Here is a 20,545-nt window from a genome sequence, read left to right on the forward strand (position 1 = left end):
AATCGCAGATACTGTCTGTGAGCTGGCAGTATCGGGATGTGTGTATAGGCATCCTTCAAGTCCAGAGAGCATAGTCAATCGTTTTGCTGAATCATGGGGAGAAGGGTGCCCAGGGAAAGCATCCTGAACTTTTCGTTTACGAGATACTTGTTCAGGGCCCTTAGGTCTAGGATGGGACGCATCCCCCCTGTTTTCTTTTCCACAAGGAAGTACCTGGAATAGAATCCCAGCCCTTCTTGCCCGGATGGCAGGGGCTCGACCGCATTGGCGCTGACAAGGGCGGAGAGTTCCTCTGCAAGTACCTGCTTGTGCTGGAAGCTGTAAGACTGAGCTCCCGGTGGACAATTTGGAGGTTTTGAGGCCAAATTGAGGGTGTATCCTTGCCGGACTATTTGGAGAACCCACTGATCGGAGGTTATGAGAGGCCACCTTTGGTGAAAAGCTTTCAACCTCCCCCCGACTGGCAGGTCGCCCGGCACTGACACTTGGATGTCGGCTATGCTCTGCTGGAGCCAGTCAAAAGCTCGCCCCTTGCTTTTGCTGGGGAGCCGCGGGGCCTTGCTGAGGCGCACGCTGCTGACGAGAGCGAGCGCGCTGGGGCTTAGCCTGGGCCGCAGGCTGTCGGGAAGGAGGATTGTACCTACGCTTGCCAGAAGTGTAGGGAACAGTCTTCCTTCCCCTGAAAAATCGTCTACCTGTAGAGGTAGAGGCTGAAGGCTGCCGGCGGGCGAATTTGTCGAATGCGGTGTCCCGCTGGTGGAGAGACTCTACCACCTGTTCGACTTTTTCGCCAAAAATGTTATCCGCACGGCAAGGCGAGTCCGCAATCCGCTGCTGGATTCTATTCTCCAGGTCGGCGGCACGCAGCCATGAGAGTCTGCGCATCACCACACCTTGAGCAGCGGCCCTGGACGCAACATCAAAAGTGTCATAAACTCCTCTGGCCAGGAATTTTCTGCACGCCTTCAGCTGCCTGACCACCTCCTGAAAAGGCTTGGCTTGCTCAGGGGGAAGAGCATCAACCAAGCCCGCCAACTGCCAGCACATTGTTCCGCATGTGGATGCTCGTGTAGAGCTGGTAAGACTGGATCTTGGACACGAGCATAGAGGAATGGTAGGCCTTCCTCCCAAAGGAGTCTAAGGTTCTAGAGTCTTTGCCCGGGGGCGCCGAAGCATGCTCTCTAGAACTCTTAGCCTTCTTTAGGGCCAGATCCACAACTCCAGAGTCGTGAGGCAACTGGGTGCGCATCAGCTCTGGGTCCCCATGGATCCGGTACTGGGACTCGATCTTCTTGGGGATGTGGGGATTAGTTAAAGGCTTGGTCCAGTTCGCCAGCAATGTCTTTTTGAGGACATGGTGCAGGGGAACAGTGGACGCTTCCTTAGGTGGAGAAGGATAGTCCAGGAGCTCAAACATTTCAGCCCTGGGCTCGTCCTCCACAACCACCGGGAAGGGGATGGCCGTAGACATCTCCCGGACAAAGGAAGCAAAAGACAGACTCTCGGGAGGAGAAAGCTGCCTTTCAGGAGAGGGAGTGGGATCAGAAGGTAGACCCTCAGACTCCTCGTCAGAGAAATATCTGGGGTCTTCCTCTTCCTCCCACGAGGCCTCACCCTCGGTGTCAGACACAAGTTCACGGACCTGCGTCTGCAACCGGGCCCGGCTCGACTCCGTGGAGCCACGTCCACGATGGGGGCGTCGAGAGGTAGACTCCCTCGCCCGCATCGGCGAAGCTCCCTCCGCCGACGTAGTCGGGGAGCCCTCCTGGGAGGTGGCCGCAGTCGGCACCGCACGCGGGGTACCGACGTCGGGGACCTCACCCCGGGCGATGGGCCAGCCGGCGCCACGCTCGACGGTACCGGAGGCGCAAGCACCGCCGGTACCGGAGGGGTAGGGCGCAACAGCTCCCCCAGAATCTCTGGGAGAACGGCCCGGAGGCTCTCGTTCAGAGCGGCTGCAGAGAAAGGCGTGGAGGTCGATGCAGGCGTCGACGTCAGTACCTGTTCCGGGCGTGGAGGCTGTTCCGGGCTGTCCAGAGCGGAGCGCATCGACACCTCCTGAACAGAGGGTGAGCGGTCCTCTCGGTGCCGATGCCTGCTGGGTGCCGACTCCCTCGGCGACCCAGAGCTCTCGGTGCCGACGCGGGGAGGGGACCGGTGTCGATGCTTCTTCGACTTCTTCCGAAGCATGTCACCGGAGCTCCCCGGCACCGACGAGGAGGACGTCGAATCCACCCGTCGCTTCCTCGTGGCCGAGACCGAAGAGGGTCGATCTCGGGGGGGCTGTACCGCAGGAGCCCTCAGGGTAGGAGGAGACCCACCCGAGGGCTCACCGCCACCAGCAGGGGAATGGACAGCCCTCACCTGCACTCCACCCGATGCACCACCGTCCGACGACATCAGCAGACGAGGTCCTGGTACCACCGACGTCGATGCAGCTATCCGATGTCTCGGCGCCGATGCAGAGGCCCGATGCCTCGATGCGCTCGATGCAAGGGCGGCCGAGGAAGATGGTCTGGACGCTGACGACGTCGATGCACTCGAAGATCCCGGTGCCGATGCCGACGAAGAGCCCGAGAACAACACGTTCCACTGGGCTAGTCTCGCTACCTGAGTCCGCCTTTGAAGCAGGGAACACAGACTGCAGTTCTGAGGGCGGTGCTCGGCCCCCAGACACTGAAGACACGACGAGTGTCGATCAGTGAGCGAGATAACCCGGGCGCACTGGGTGCACTTCTTGAAGCCGCTGGAAGGCTTCGATGTCATGGGCGGAAAAATCACGCCGGCGAAATCAAAAGCCGAAATGGCGAAAATTGAAGCACCAAAATTTAGAGGGAGAAAAATCTCGACCGAGGCCAAAAAGAGGCCTACCCCGACGACGAAAGAAAACTTACCGGGGCAAAAAGCTGGAAGTACGGGGAGGATTGACACGAAACCCGGTGGAGGGTTTCCGGAGCACTTCCCGACTTTAGAAAAGCTTTTCCGAAGAAAAAACACGCTCAAAAAACAATTTGGACGCGCGAGGTCAACTTTCCGGGGCCCGACACGGCGAAACACGACCGTACCGAGTGCGGACAAAAGAAGACTGGCCGGCTCGAGCCGGTTTCGGGCGGGAAGACGGCCGCGCATGCGCCGTGCGCGCGGGCGCGCGAGGGCTAGCAAAGGACTTTGCTAGTGAAGTTTCCGATTGGAGGGGCTGCCGTGGACGTCACCCATCAGTGAGAACAAGCAGCCTGCTTGTCCTCGGAGAACTTAAGATTGGGTTTAAAGAGGAATTGTAGGTTAGTGTTAGGCAAACTTAAAAAGCAAATTTCAACAGCTAACAGAAAAACAGCTAATCTCCATAGTCTTTTCCACTTAGTTTTAAAAGCCTTATACCACAGCATTAACAGATAGAATCTAACAGCCACTGCAGGATCTAATTTAGTATTAAGGGCAAATAAAGAGAGAGAGGGGGGGGGGAAAAGCAAGCAGGGCCTAGTTTAGAGGAATAAAAAGAGAAAGAGAGAGAAATGCAAGCACCATTAACTAGTTGCCATAGTGTATAAACCCCTTCCCCACAGTTTTAAACTGAACTTTTCTCTAGAAATAGGCATTTTCCACATAGTTTTAAACTGAAACTTTTCTAGAGGTAGGAACTCCTTTGTACTAAACAGCAGTTATTTTTCTTTTCCTTGGCTGCTGGAGAGTTAGCTCATCCAGTGACCTAGTTTTAAACTGAAACCTTTTCTAGAGGTAGGAACTCCTTTGTTCTAAACGGCAGTTATTTTTCTTTTCCTTGGCTTCTGGAGAGTTAGCTCATCCGGTGACCTAGTTTTAAACTGAAACCTTTTCTAGAGGTAGGAACTCCTTTGTTCTAAACGGCAGTTATTTTTCTTTACCTTGGCTGCTGGAGACTTAGCTCATCCAGTGACCTCAATTAAGTGATAATTAAGGTGTGGGGGAAGTAGAATACTTGCATAGGTTGCTCAAAAGAGGCCCCTTAGATTCAAAAGTATATAAAGAGGGAAGGTCCCACTGAACTTTCTTTCTGAGAAGTTCTGAGAGAAGAGGACATTTCTCTGGTAAGTGAACGCTACTTTGCTGGTGCTTTGGGAACTTAAAGATTGGGTTTAAAGGAGGAATTGTAGGTTAGTGTTAGGCAAACTTAAAAAGCAAATTTCAACAGCTAACAGAAAAACAGCTAATCTCCATAGTCTTTTCCACTTAGTTTTAAAAGCCTTATACCACAGCATTAACAGATAGAATCTAACAGCCACTGCAGGATCTAATTTAGTATTCCCCTCACCCCTAGGACAACTCCTCATTTATAGTCAGTTATTGTAATTAGGGTAACAAGCAAGGAGTGCTCTTATAGAGTTTTAAATACATTTCATTACCATCTAAGAAGGAAATACTAAATAAATCATACAATACACTATATAAAGTAAAAGACACTTTTATATTAGGCTAATATCCTTAATACTGTAGCAAGTTTTAAAATATTGGAAAACTCAAAAACACTAAGACGGAGTCAGCAGTCCAGCAGCGAGAGGGGTGCTATCCAGTCTTTTGCACTGAGTGTCACATGTATGATTATCTCCCAGTTGGTGAGATGTCATATGTTTGCGCCCGATGCAAAGAGCTCCTAGCTCTTAGAGAACATGTCCGTTCTCTTGAGGCTAGAGTAGCAGACTTGGTGGAGCTGAGGGAGACAGAGAGGTACATAGAGGAGACCTACAGGGATGTTGTAGAGAGGTCCCACCTCCAGTCTAGTAGCCCTTGTGCTACCTTGGAGGAGGGAGGTCTCCTAGAAGGAGAGCATCACCCTGGTGAAGTAGGAAGTACTCCTGTAGCCAGGACCTGCCCACCAGGGGATGTACTATCCTCTCGCACCGAGGATATGTCTCCAAGTGCTGCCCGGGAGGGAAAGGTTAGGACAGCTGTTGTAGTTGGTGATTCGATCATTAGGCATATAGATAGCTGGGTGGCTGGTGGACGTGAGGATCGCCTGGTGACTTGCCTGCCTGGTGCGAAGGTGGCGGACCTCACACGTCACCTAGATAGGATTTTAGATAGTGATGGGGAGGAGTCTGCTGTCTTGGTACATGTGGGTACCAATGACATAGGAAATGTGGGAGAGAGGTTCTGGAAGCCAAATTTAGGCTCTTAGGTAGAAAGCTCAAATCCAGATCCTCTAGGGTAGCATTTTCTGAAATGCTACCTGTTCCACGTGCAGGGCCCAAGAGACAGGCAGAGCTCCAGAGTCTCAATGCGTGGATGAGACGATGGTGCATGGAGGAGGGTTTTAGATTTGTTAGGAACTGGGCAACATTCTGGGGAAGGGGGAGCCTATTCCGAAAGGATGGGCTCCACCTTAACCAGGGTGGGACCAGGCTGCTGGCGTCGGCATTTAAAAAGGAGATAGAGCAGCTTTTAAACTAGAAATGGGGGGAAGGCCGACAGTCGCTCAAAAGCGCATGGTTCGGGAAAAGGTATCTTGCAAAGATACCTCACAAACAGGGAAGATAGGGTTTATGGATAGTGAGGTTGCACAACAGACCGTGGTAGGCCAGGTGCCCTTAAATACAACTAAAGATCAGACAAAAGATGTCAAATCAATAGTGTCAGGTACTAAGCATCATGCAAATAAGAACAACAAACATACTCTGAAATGTCTATATGCAAATGCTAGGAGTCTAAGAAATAAGATGGGAGAGTTGGAATATATTGCACTAAATGAAAAATTGGATATAATAGGCATTACTGAGACCTGGTGGAAGGAGGATAACCAGTGGGACACTGTCATACCGGGGTACAAAGTATATCGTAATGATAGGGTGGACCGGACTGGTGGAGGGGTAGCATTGTATATTAACGAGAGCCTTGACTCAGATAGATTACAAATTCAGCAGGACACAAATCACACCTTTGAATCACTGTGGGTTGAAATTCCATGTACAAAAGGGAAAAAAATGGTGATAGGAGTGTACTACCGTCCGCCTCGCCAGGATGAACAGGTAGACACAGAAATGATAAAAGAAATCAGAGACGCGAACAAAATGGGCAATGTGATAATAATGGGTGACTTCAATTATCCAAATATAGACTGGGTAAATGTAACTTCGGGACACGCTACAGAGATACAATTCCTTGATGAAATCAAGGACAGCTTTATGGAGCAACTGGTGCAGGAACCGACGAGAGAAAGAAAAATTCTAGACTTGGTCCTTAGTGGAGCGCATGATCTGGTGAGGGACGTTATGGTACTGGGGCCGCTTGATAACAGTGACCATAATATGATCAGTTTTGACATCGACCTTGAAGTAACTGTACACAGAAAGTCAAATACGTTAGCGTTTAACTTTAAAAAAGGAGACTATGATAAAATGAGAAGAATGGTAAAAAAAAAAAAATTAGGGGGGCAACTGAGAGAGTAAAAACTGTACAACAGGCGTGGACGCTGTTCAAAAATACCATCCTGGAGGCCCAGGCCATACATATTCCGCAAATTAGAAAAGAAAGACGGAAGTCCAAAAGACACCCGGCCTGGTTGAAAAGTGAGGTGAAGGAAGCTATTAGGGCTAAAAGAAACGCCTTCAGAAAATGGAAGAAGGAACCGTCTGAAAATAACAAGAAACAGCATAAGGAATGTCAAAGCAAATGCAAGGCGCAGATTAAGAAGGCCAAGAGGGATTACGAAAAAAAGATAGCATTAGAGGCAAAAAAAACATAGTAAAAATTTTTTTGGTACAGTATATTAAAAGCAGGAAGCCGGCAAAAGAATCGGTTGGGCCGCTGGATGACCGAGGGGTAAAAGGGGCGATCAAGGAAGACAAAGACGTAGCGGAGAGACTGAATGAATTCTTTGCTTCGGTCTTCACCGAGGAAGATTTGGGTGGGATACCGGTGTCGGAAATGGTATTTCAAGCGGACGAGTCGGAGAAACTTACTGACTTCACGGTAAACCTGGAGGACCTAATGGGGCAGTTCGGCAAACTGAAGAGTAGCAAATCTCCTGGACCGGATGGTATTCATCCTAGAGTACTGATAGAACTCAAAAACGAGCTTGCGGAGCTACTGCTAGTGATATGCAACTTATCCTTAAAATCGAGCGTGGTACCGGAAGATTGGAGGGTGGCCAATGTAACGCCCATTTTTAAAAAAGGCTCCAGGGAGATCCGGGAAATTATAGACCGGTGAGTCTGACGTCGGTGCCTGGGAAAATGGTAGAGGCTATTATTAAAAACAAAATTACAGAGCACATCCGAGGACATGGATTACTGAGACCAAGTCAGCATGGCTTTTGTGTGGGGAAATCTTGCCTGACCAATTTACTTCAATTCTTTGAAGGAGTGAACAAACATGTGGACAAAGGGGAGTCGGTTGATATTGTGTATCTGGATTTTCAAAAGGCGTTTGACAAGGTACCTCATGAAAGGCTACAGAGGAAATTGGAGGGTCATGGGATAGGAGGAAATGTCCTATTGTGGATTAAAAACTGGTTGAAGGATAGGAAACAGAGAGTGGGGTTAAATGGGCAGTATTCACAATGGAGAAGGGTAGTTAGTGGGGTTCCTCAGGGGTCTGTGCTAGGACCGCTGCTTTTTAATATATTTATAAATGATTTAGAGATGGGAGTAACTAGCGAGGTAATTAAATTTGCTGATGACACAAAGTTATTCAAAGTCGTTAAATCGCGACAGGATTGTGAAAAATTACAAGAGGACCTTACGAGACTGGGAGACTGGGCGGCTAAATGGCAGATGATGTTTAATGTGAGCAAGTGCAAGGTGATGCATGTGGGAAAAAAGTACCCGAATTATAGCTACGTCATGCAAGGTTCCACGTTAGGAGTTACGGACCAAGAAAGGGATCTGGGTGTCGTCGTCGATAACACACTGAAACCTTCTGCTCAGTGTGCTGCTGCGGCTAAGAAAGCAAATAGAATGTTGGGTATTATTAGGAAAGGTATGGAAAACAGGTGTGAGGATGTTATAATGCCGTTGTATCGCTCCATGGTGCGACCGCACCTTGAGTATTGTGTTCAATTCTGGTCGCCGCATCTCAAGAAAGATATAGTAGAATTGGAAAAGGTGCAGCGAAGGGCGACTAAAATGATAGCGGGGATGGGACAACTTCCCTATGAAGAAAGACTAAGGAGGCTAGGGCTATACAGCTTGGAGAAGAGACGGCTGAGGGGAGACATGATAGAGATATAAAATAATGAGTGGAGTGGAACAGGTGGATGTGAAGCGTCTGTTCACGCTTTCCAAAAATACTAGGACTAGGGGGCATGCGATGAAACTACAGTGTAGTAAATTTAAAACAAATCGGAGAAAATTTTTCTTCACCCAACGTGTAATTAAACTCTGGAATTCGTTGCCGGAGAAAGTGGTGAAGGCGGTTAGCTTAGCAGAGTTTAAAAAGGGGTTGGACTGTTTCCTAAAGGACAAGTCCATAAACCGCTACTAAACGGACTTGGAAAAATCCAAAATTCCAGGAATAACATGTATAGAATGTTTGTACGTTTGGGAAGCTTGCCAGGTGCCCTTGGCCTGGATTGGCCGCTGTCATGGACAGGATGCTGGGCTCGATGGACCCTTGGTCTTTTCCCAGTATGGCATTACTTATGTACTTATGTACTTATGTACTTAGTAGTAAGTTTAGACGCGGAGAAGGCCTTTGACCGGGTAGGGTGGGACTTCTTGTTTCAGACCTTAGAAAGCATGGGCATAGCGGGGTGGTTCCTGCGGGCGGTTCGTACTCTGTAATGCCAGCCCATGGCGAGGGTTCTTGTAAATGGCACAAGAGAGTCAGAGTTCCAAATATGTCGTGGAACGAGACAGGGGTGTCCACTCTCCCCGCTACTTTGTTTTGTCCTTGGAGCCACTGCTGAGGATCATTGCGTCTACCCAGGACCTTGAGGGGGTCACCTTTGCAAGTCATGACATCAGGGCGTTGGCCTACACAGATGATCTGCTGGTACTATTGAAAAACCCTACCCAGAGCTTAAGCAGGCTGCTGCAGATAATTGAACAATTTGGGAAATTTTCTGGCTTTAAATTAAATTTACACAAGTCCATGGCACTTCCCATTCTACCGGACGGCAAAACGTCTTGACCTGGACAGTTTCCCATACAGTGGGCGCAGGGCATGATTAAGTATTTATGAATATGTATTCCAGCTGATTTGTCCCAGTTATACGAGCTAAATATACAACGCTTACTAAAAGATACTGAAAAACAATTGCAGGCATGGGGATCCCTTCCACTCTCTCTCCTGGGGCGTATTGCATTGTACAACATGATTGTAGTTACAAAGTGGCTTTACGTTTTTCAAACTCTCCCGCTTTACTTAAAGAGGGGGGAGGAAAGGAAATTGAGGTTAATGCAAAAATTTTTGTGGAGTGGGAAGAAACCCCGCCTTTCCATTCCAACACTGAGTATACCGGTAGAATATGGGGGTTTGGGACTACTGAACGTAAAATATCTAATAGCTAGTGGCATGCGCCACATCACTGACTGGTTTCGCAGAACACAGCACCATACAAATACAGAATTGGAATTACAATTATACCCAGAAACGCACTTCAGCAGCTATTTGCATACAATGGGATTACCATTGCCGCCCATACTGAAGCATACAGGAATAATGACATCAGCAAAAGCAACTTGGAAATGGATCTGTAAATTACACGGATTTTCTTCGAAGGTTACACCATACTTGCCAATATGCGGGAACCCTGCCTTTACACCTGGAAGGCTATATTCGGTGTTCCGCAGATGGAAAAGGAAAGGGCTAGTATACTTGTTACAAGTACTTACTCGTGAAGGACAGATAAAGCCGTTTCAGGAGCTCTGTGCTGAATACGCCCTGCCACCCTCCGATGAGTTCTATTATGCACAGATAAAGCATTATATACGTTCCTTGTCCTGGGAGGCACTGGCGGAGGATGTCCAGGAAGAGTTGGCAACAGCATTCTCTTTAGAGGCACAGCAAAAAGTGCCCCTCACAGGCACATCAGAGACACAGTTACCGAACTGGACTATGCCAAGTTACTGGCTGCCTGGAAACGAGATATCCCCATGGCCCTTACATTGCCTCAGTTCAAGTCCCATGTGCATACAATGCGCAAAACAATGAACATGACACAGCACTGGGAGCTACAATACAAATTTGCTCTTCGACTCCACATTTCTCCCAGAAGAGCCTTTCACATGGGACTCTTGCCTTGGGGAGAGTGCCTCAAATGCAGGGATCCGGGGGCCACCCTCGGGCACATGTTTTTGTCCTGCAAGGGCATAGTCCAATTTTGGAAGGAGCTAGTACAATATGTTTCTGAGAGGTGGAAGGCGGGCTGGAAGCATGACTCGGCGCTGCTCCTGGGCCATCCTGTTCTCATACACCCTGTCACATCAGGATTTACCGCTTTTGTACGCAAAGATTTTGTAGTGCCTAAACAAGCAATACTCTCAGAATGGCTTACACATAACTACCCTACAGTATCGCAGTGGTGTGTGCGTATGATAACGTTACTGCGGGTAGAGAGGATGGGAATTACAGACTTTAAAACGAAGACTGGAGTGCGTTTCCAACTCACTTGGACTCCCTTTTGGAATACTGACTCCAACTGCCAGGAGTACACTATTAAACTTCTAGATATTGCCCTGCACCCTGCATTATTATGTTGATTTGATGCCATAGCAAGGGAAACAAAAGGGGGGGTGGGAGGGGAGGGGAAGGGAATGGGAGGGAAGGTTAAGTCCTATTTGTTGGGGTAGAAGTACTATGTGTTAGTTTAGCCACATGGGGGGAAAATATCTGGCGTTCATACATGATGATGTTAACTTTTCTTCTTCCTTAAGTTTTGAATAAAAATGATTGAAACACAAATGATTTTATGAACAATCGTGCAGATCTTGAACACGATGCGTTCTTTAAGGGGGAGCCAGTGTAGTTTCTTCCTTAGGGGTTTTGCACTTTGATGGCGATCGCCAAGTCCGGTATGGAAACAAATAAAATTTGATGTTAGGTCGGGTAGGTTGGTATATTCAGGTACATAGGGATCGAGGGTAGGAAGGAATATATAGTGTCCAGTACAGTCAAGGTTTTGCTGTGTTGCAGAGTTGATGCATCTAATTTATGTCGGTGGGGAATGCTTTTCTGAATAAGTAGGTCTTTAATGATCTCCTAAAGTTTAGATGGTCGTAGATTGTTTTCACAGACTTTGGCAGTGCATTCCACAATTGTATGCCTATGTAGGAGTTGGATGCATGAGTTAGTTTGTATCTAAGTCCTTTGCAACTTGGGTAGTCGAGATTCAAGTAGGTACGTGATGCTTTGGTTCTGTTTCTGGCTGGGAGATCGATCAGGTTGACCATATATCCTGGAACTACACTGGATAATCTTGTGGACCAAGTTGCAGATTTTGAAGGTGATACGTTCCTTGATAGAGAGCCAGTGCAGTTTTTCTCGGAGGGGTTTGGCACTTTCAAAGCGTGTTTTACCGAATATCAGCCTGGCTGCTGTGTTTTGGGCTGTCTGGAGTTTCTTTATGAGTTGTTCTTTACATCCCGCATATATTCCATTGCAGTAATATGCGTGGTTCATTACCATAGATTGTATCAAGTTGCGGAATATTTCTCTCGGGAAGAAAGGTTTTATACGTTTAAGTTTCCACATTGAGTGAAACATTTTCTTTATAGTGGCGTTTACTTGGCTCTCAAGTGTGAGATTGCGATCAATTGTAACGCCTAGTATTTTGAGGTTATCTGAGATAGGAAGGGTGATATCTGGGGTGTTTAAGGTTGTGGGTTTATATTTATTGTGTTAGGATGAGAGGATGAGGCAGTGTGTTTTTTCAGTGTTCAGTTGAAATGAATTTGCCCATAGGTCCATGATATCCAAACCGCGCTTGATTTCGTTGGTGATTTCAGTTAGATCGTGTTTGAAAGGGATGTAAATTGTGACGTCATCTGCATAGATGAACGGGTGAAGGTTTTGGTTGGATAAGGCTTCGGCCGGGGGGGGGGGGGGGGGGGTCATCATTATATTGAAGAGTATTGGTGAGAGTGATGATCCTTGTGGTACTCCACAATCTGCTTTCCACGGTGGTGATATAATAGTTTTTGATTTGACTTGGTATGTTCTGGTTATTAGGAAACCCTTGATCCAGTTAAGTATATTTCCTCCAATCCCGAAATGGTCTAGGAGGCTTAGAAGTATGTTTTGGTTTACCAGGTGCTAACATTAGTGGCTTATGGACAATGCCGCTGCCTGCCAAGTTTGGTAAAAGGGAGTTCTGGCCACCTCTGGAGGAAGTCTTCAGCTAACAGAACTTGAAGATGATAAAGTATTTATATTTTGAGGTGGTGGTAGGGCGAGGCATAGAAAATTTTGGGTCCACCCAAAATTGGTAGTCTGGATATGACACTGCTTTGAAATTAAAATGGTTAAATATTTTGACATTAATGTGACAAATCTCCATTAAGTCCTACTACATTTCAACCCAAATATACTGCTTTATAACCTTTTAATTATCCATCCACTTCCCTGTTTCTAACCACTCCAACCCACCCCCATCCCCATTTTCCTTTACGACTGTCTTTGGAATGCGATAGTCTAGTTATATTTTCTGATATCTTATCTTTTGTCATACTGACCTAAGTAGAGGAAGAAAGTTCTCTGGCCTTTGAAACCTGGTCAAAAAGTGTATTAGGGGGTCCTGTTTACTAAGGTGCACTGGCGTAATTAGCACATGCTAAAGCTAGAGACACCCATAGGGATATATGGGTGACTACCATTAGCACGTGCTAAAAAAGCTAGATGCCTTATGGGACCTAAGGCTTAGTATGAAACTGCAGCAGGGTCCATAGGAATAAAATGGGCCCTGCTGCATATACTACTACTACTTAACATTTCTAAAGCGCTGTACAATTTTAACACAGAAGGACAATCCCTGCTCAAAGAGCTTACAATCTAATGGACAAATGTAGAGTCAGTCAAGTAGGGGTAGTCAATTTGGGGCATTCTCGATTACATGAAAGGTATAAAGGTTAGGTGCCGAAAGCAATATTGAAGATGTGGGCTTTGAGCAATGATTTGAAGATGGGTAGGGAGGGGGCTTGGCATAGGGGTTCAGGAAGTTTATTCCATGCGTAAGGTGATGCGAGGCTGAATATAACTCAAGCTAAGCTTTAGTATAAGATCCCCTTAGTAAACAAGGCCCTAAGTTTGTCCAATTAACTTTTAAAAACACGTAACAGCAACCAACACTACTTCACCTAGCATCTTTATAGTATATCCTATTTTCCTAGATATTCTTATCGCCACTGCGTGCCTTCCCTCTAGTAGTGCTGCCATGCCTCTCAACTGTCCAAATCCTGACACCCTCTATACATTCTCTACCCTCATCTCCCCTTACGTTCCTACCCGTAACCTCTGCTCTCAAGACAAATCCCTCATTTCAGTACCCTTCTCCACCACCGCCAACTCCAGGCTCCGCCCTTTCTGCCTAGCCTCACCCCATGCTTGGAATAAACTCCCTGAGCCCATATGCCAGGCCCCCTCCCTGCCCATCTTCAAATCCTTGCTCAAAGCCCATCTCTTCAATGTCACCTTTGGCACCTAACCACTATTCAAGAAATCTGGACTGCCCAACTTGTCATTTCGTCCTTTAGATTGTAAGCTCCTTTGAGCAGGGACTGTCCTTTTTTGTTAAACTGTACAGCGCTGCGTAACCCTAGTAGCGCTATAAAAATGTCAAGTAGTAGTAGTAACTCTTTACCTGGTCCCAACCCTACTAAACGTATTCCTGAACACATCCCGTGCCCTCTGAGACCCTGTACCCACCATCTATCCAGGCCAGCGGATTGCACCACTGCACTCACTGACCCTCACCCCTGACTGTAAATCCCGTTTAGTAAGACCTCCCTTCTGCACAGAGTCCTCCCCTCTTGTGGGCGGTGCACTCTCCTGCTCTCCACCGAGGGTCACTCACTCACTCACATTATGCGGTTTTGTTGGTCCCGTTGGCTCTGCACTGCTGCCGTGTTATTGGCCGGTTCTTGGATCACGCAGCCCTCCTCCTCGTCTTGTACCACCACCTCGTGCTCTATTCCCGCTGACAAGATCGCGGCTCCGCGGCCGCCGGGGCTCCTCCTGCGACGCGGACACTCAGCCTTCCTGCGACGGGACTGCAGCGTTAAGCGCGGCTTACGAATCCCGCGCAGTACCCGACAACACCCACTGCCCGTCTCCTCCACCAGCAGCACTTCCTCGCTTGAGTCCGCTTCAGATGAATCTCCCCGCGGTGCTGCGGGCCTGAGCTCCGTCCCTCCCGGCATCGGCCTCCCTCAGTGTCGCCTCCGCGCCTGCGCACAGGAGCCGACGCGGAGCGCACAGAATGACTTCACTGTCCTAACGGATTCGGGCGACAATTCCCGCGCGCGTACAGGCTCCGCCTTCCTCCGAACGCCTGTAGCGGTTCGTTCTCAATGCTTCAGCACGAGCCAATCAAAGGCAGCACATCGTTTAACCGTACCTTTCGAGAGCTCCGCGCATTGTTTTTCCAATGAGGTCGCTTAACTGCTTCTCTGGCACAGATTTGCACAGGCTTCACCAGCGTATGTTCATGTAATAGCTCGTGCTCACCTTCATCAACTGTCACGCTTTGCCTGGGTTAGTTGGTTTTTAATGGAGGCTTTGACGCACGCATTCAACCTCCCCGACTCCTTTCTCGTTTCTTCGCTGTCGTACCGAGTAGCACGTTTACCCGTTGTCTTACGTCTCCGGCCTGTCACCCGGAGCCAGGCGCCCCGCTTTAAATGTCACTTCGCCTTTAAGGGGAAAAAAAACCCACCCCTATCGGCCACGGATAAAAGTCGGTGACAAAATGGAGAATCAAGTAGGCGGGGATGGTTTACGTCTTTGCGTCAAGACGGGCAGGCTACGTTCGTTGGTTCTTTCCAAGGAGGTTTAAGAAAACGGGAGACAGGATGACGTCAAAAAGTTGAAGCAAATTAAGCTTGTGTTTCCCCTTCCCTGCTCAGTCGTTATCTACTACACTGAACACTCAAAGAAAGCAAACATTCGAGCTGCTGCATCCTCGTCGTTTTTTATTGTTGGTAGCATTTTTACTTAATCTCACTTATATTTTCAAACATGCCGGCTTGTGCAGAATACGGATATACACAGAGGATGTATTGGTTTTATTGGTTAGAGTACAAATTTGTTCTACATTTTAAATCATCGTGTCATTTGGAGGAGCTGGCTATAGGGACTTCCAGTATTCGTGCAGAGATGTTTTCATCTAGTAAAGGGGCAGAGATGTTTTCATCTAGTAAGGGCCATCAAAACAGACATCATGTTATGATAGTCAGGTACTTAACAATCAGACTTATTTATAAGTACAATTCAAAACAACATTATTTAGGTTGAAACTGGGGGCATTTAACGCCTTTTTTTTCCTGTGCCTACATGAAAAGAAAAGGATGGCACGTGAGAACTTGCTCCTTTTTGTTTTGTGGAACGCAGTGGTCTATTATAAAAATGCACTTGTTTTATTATTATTATTACTGTTTCACACATATGTATTGAATAATGAGGTGGGGTTTCCTTCATGCAGAAGTTCTGTCTAAATGTGCCAACACTTCAGTACACAATATTAGCCACCAAGTTCATACAAAGTTAATTATGTTTAGTGGAAAATAAATCTGTTAGCTCAGTTCGTTGGTCCTTTCCAAGGAGGTTGAGGAAAACAGGAGACAGGATGATGTGAAAAAGTTGAAACCAATTAAGTTTGTGTTTGTTTCTCCTTCCCCACGCAGCCATCATCTAGTACGCTCAGAACAAAGCAAGCAAACATGAGCTGCTGTGTCTTCGTCATTCTTTATTGTTGGTAGCATTTTTATTTAATCTTACTTATTATTTTCAAACATGCCGGTGTGTGCAGCATACAGATATACACAGAGGAAGTATTGGTTTTATTAGTTGAGTACTAATTTGTTCAGCATTTTAAATCGTGTCATTTGGAGGGGCTAGCTATAGGGACTTACTGTGTTCTTGCAGAGGTTTTCATCTAGTAAAGGGCCACCAAAACACATCATGTTATAAGAGTCAGGTACTTAACAATCAGAATTAATATAAGTATAATTAAAAAAATATTTAGGATGAAACTGGGAGCATTTTACAGTACTATTAAAAAAAACATTAATTAGGTTGAAACATGGGAGCAGTTTACATCTTTTTTTCCCTGTGCCTACATCAAAAGAAAAAGATGGCATGTAGAAACTTGCTCCTTTTTGTTTTGTGAAACGCAGTGGTATATTATAAAAATACACTTGCTATTTTTTTTATTACTACTATTTCATACATATGTATTGAATAATGAGGTGGGGCTTCTTTCATGCAGAAGTTCTGTCCAGAGGCAGTCTAAATGTGCCAACATTGTGCAGTTCAGTACACTATTAGCCACCAAGTTCATACAAAGTTAATGGAAAAATAAATCTATTTGCTCAGGCTGCTTGCTATGTGAATATTCCATCACTATTTCATTATTGATACCAAGAGGGGTATAATCAAATGCGAACGCCCATCTTCATGGGCGTCTATCTCCGAGAATGGGTACGTGAAGGGGCGGGACAAACCGTATTTTCGAAAAAATGGGCATCCATCTTTTTTCCGATAATACAGTTTGTGCCAGCCAAATGCATCGGATTTGTGCGGATTTGAGCTGGGCGGTATTGTTTTTCAGCGATAATGGAAACCGAAGGCGCCCAGCTCAAAAACGAACAAATCCAAGGCATTGGGTCATGGGAGGGGCCAGGATTCATAGTGCACTGGTCCCCCTCACATGCCAGGACACCAACCAGGCACCCTAGGGGGCACTGCAGTGGACTTCATTAATTGCTCCCAGGTACATAGCTCCCTTGCCTCGGGTGCTGAGCCCCCCAAATCCCCCCAAAACCCACTCCCCACAACTCTACACCAGTACCATAGCACTTATGGGTGAAGGGGGGCACCTAGATGTGGGTACAGTGGGTTTTGGGGGCGGTTTGGAGGGCTCCCATTTACCAGCACAAGTGTAACATGGGGGGGATGGGCCTGGGTCTACCTGGCTGAAGTCCACTGCACCCACTAACAGCTGCTCCAGGGACCTGCATACTGCTGTGATGGAGCTGGGTATGACATTTGAGGCTGGCATACAGGCTGGAAAAAAAGTTTTTTAAGTTGTTTTTTTGGGGTGGGAGGGGGTTAGTGACCACTGGGGGAGTCAGGGGAGGTCATCCCCGATTCCCTCCGGTGGTCATCTGGTCATTTAGGGCACTTTTTTGGGACTTGTTCGTGAAAAAAAATGGTCCAAAAAAGTGACCCAAATTCGCGCTAAAAACACCTTTTTTCGATTATCGGCCGAGGGCGCCCATCTCTAAGCCGATAAACACACCCCAGTCCCGCCTTCACCACGCCTCCGACATGCCAAAATGCTAAAGTGTTTTAAATTGTTTTAAATGTGCTCAGACCATACCGTTTACACCCATTATATCCCCAAGAGGAATAAAGGGAGCAGTTATTTTGATGGCAAGATTGGAATGGATGAATGATATGTGATTTTAATGAAGCACGAGCACAATATACCCCAAGGGAAGTGAAATAATTATGTGAATATATGTGTGTATATCGCATTGTGGGTTGGTTTGTGTTAGATATGTGGGGGAAGAGAGATCAGGGTGTCATGAATTAACATATTCCTCCTTTAGGTTTAAACAAACGTTGAACTGTATGTTTTATTATCCATGTATCAGAAGGTAATATGGAATGTACCATAATTTATGGGCGGAGGTTTGAGCTCAAGTCTAACAATTTAATGTGAGTAGTTCATGACTTATACATATGTATTATAGATATACACATACATCGGTGAGTAAGATCTACTTGGGCGCAGCTGTATGTACATACACAAATATTAGGAGGTGGAATATCACATGTGCAATGATGGTTCCAGTGTGACACCACCACATATTCCTCTTGGGGATATAATGGGTGTAAACGGTATGGTCTGAGCACATTTAAAACAATTTAAAACACTTTAGCATTTTTTTAAAGTGCATATATATATATATATATATATATATATATATATATATATATATATATATATATATATAAAAGATAAATTATTCTGAACCCAAGTTTACTATAGTGAGTTTAAGGTTTAACTTGGTTGGTTGGATTTGATCTTCCTGATTTTTTGTAATTTATCGGTACATTGACAACATCTTTCTGTTATGGAAAGGTAATACAGAACAGTTACAATTGTTTTATGAATGGCTGAATGCCAGGGATGTTAATATCAAATTTACAAAACAACAATCCCTCACTCAAATTAACTTCCTAGATGTCCTGGTTACTTAAGAAATATGATCTTTTACCACTAAAGTATATGTAAAGCCTACGGATCGCAATACCCTCCTTCATTACCATAGCAATCACCCTTTAACAATGAAGAAAAGCTTACCATTCTCCCAGTTCCTCAGATATCGCAGAATTTGCAGTGACAAGAAAACTTTTAAAGACCAAACGAAGTCTCTATTTCAGAAATTCAGCAGACGTCAATATCCAAAAGAGATTTTGAGAAGTGCATACACTAGAGCTAAGTACAATGATAGAGACACCTTATTGCAGCCCACAATAAAGTCTTCAGACCCACAAGTGCAGACGTTCTGAGATACACCCAGGGCATCGGACGAATAGTCAAGATACTAAAAAATCATTGGAGAATAATGAAAGCTCATCCGGCTTTTCACGAACATCAGCTACGCATTGCCTATTCTAGAGGACAGAACCTTCGTGATATAATGCAGTCTAGGCTAATTGAGAGCAATATGATTATAAGCGCTGGTCACAAAGAATGTGGCAACTGTATTTTTTGTTCAAATATGATCACTATGGATATATTTACCAATCCTTATGACCACAAGAAATATAAGTTAAAACACAACACTGATTGCACTAGCACTCATGTAGTTTACGTTCCAATGTGCACCTGCCCAAATGTATATGTGGGAAAAACGACATGTGCACTTAAACAACAACTAAATGATCATAAGTTCAACTTTCTTTATCTGCGCAAAGGAGCCCCCCTTGTTATGCATTGCATAGAAAAACACCTCACAATTTTTCAGAGTTTAATTGCATAGCTATAGATTTTATTGCTAGTTCTATAAGGGGAGGCGACCGGGATCGAAGATTAATTCACTCTAGCACCTACAGGACTTAATAACCGCATTGAGTGGAAAGCTTTTTTGTGATAAGATAAGCTGTCCCTTTTAAGAAAGTACTTTCCTTTAATACAATGAGTCCCTTTAAATATCAGGCCCCATTTGGCTGGTCGGGGGAGATAGCGTCTTTTTAAATGCAGGCGCCATTTTGACAGGAGTCCAGTAGAAAAAGCAAGCTAGACTCTTGAAGGTCGTATTCTCACAGAACCCATGATAGCATAACTCCATCGGTCCTCTCGCTGATACAATCTATATTTTTTCACAGGGCAACTATAATCTAGTACTACTACTACTTAACATTTCTAGAGCGCTACTAGGGTTACGCAGCGCTGTACAAATTAACAAGGACAGTCCCTGCTCAGAAGAGCTTACAATCTAAAGGACGAAATGTCAAGTTGGGGTAGTTTAGATTTCCTGAGAAAAGGTGTAGTGATTAGGTGCCGAAGGCGACATTGAAGAGGTGGGCTTTGAGCAATGATTTGAAGATGGGTAGGGAGGGGGCCCGGCGTATGGGCTCAGGGAGTTTGTTCCAAGCATGGGGTGAAGCGAGGCAGAAAGGGCGAAGCCTAGAGTTGGCGGTGGTGGAGAAGGGTACTGAAAGGAGGGATTTGTCAAGAGAGCGGAGGTTACGGGTGGGGACATAAGGGGAGATGAGAGTAGAGAGATAAGGAGGGGCTGCAGATCGAGTGCATTTGTAGGTGAGTAGGAGAAGCTTGAACTGTATGCAGTATCTGATCGGAAGCCAGTGAAGTGACTTGAGGAGAGGGGTGATATAAGTATATCGGTTGAGGCGGAAGATAAAGACTTGCGGCCGAGTTCTGGATGGACTGAAGGGGGGATAGATGGCTAAGTGGGAGGCCGGTGAGGAGTAGGTTGCAGTAGTCAAGGCGAGAGGTAATGAGAGAGTGGATGAGAGTTCGAGTGGTGTGCTCGGAGAGGAGGGGGCGAATTTTGCTAATGTTATAGAGGAAGAAGCGACAGGTCTTGGCTATCTGCTGGATATGCGCAGAGAAGGAGAGGGAGGAGTCGAAGATGACACCAAGGTTGCGGGCAGATGAGACAGGGACGATGAGGGTGTTATCAATTGAGATAGAGAGTGAAGGGAGAGGAGAAGTGGGTTTGGGTGGGAACACAATAAGTTCCGTCTTGGCCATGTTTAGTTTCAGGTAACGGACATCCAGGCAGCAATGTCGGATAGGCAGGCCAGTACTTTGGCCTGGGTTTCCGCAGTGATTTCTGGTGTGGAGAGATAAAGCTGGGTGTCGTCAGCATAAAGATGATAGTGG

At 46.3% G+C, this 20,545-nt stretch overlaps 1 protein-coding gene across 1 annotated transcript in view; it reads right to left on the minus strand.

Annotated features, from left to right (window-relative positions):
* The window catches only part of ZFP91 (ZFP91 zinc finger protein), a 503,483-nt gene extending 488,576 nt beyond the window's left edge, over positions 1–14,907 (minus strand). Inside the window, 1 exon segment of the mRNA XM_030221066.1 lies at positions 13,990–14,907. Coding sequence (XP_030076926.1) covers positions 13,990–14,327 — 338 coding nt within the window. The 5' untranslated portion in view covers positions 14,328–14,907.
* Positions 14,908–20,545: the final 5,638 nt, after the last annotated feature.

This window comes from Microcaecilia unicolor, chromosome 1, assembly GCF_901765095.1.
Source record: "Microcaecilia unicolor chromosome 1, aMicUni1.1, whole genome shotgun sequence".
NCBI lineage: Eukaryota > Metazoa > Chordata > Amphibia > Gymnophiona > Siphonopidae > Microcaecilia > Microcaecilia unicolor.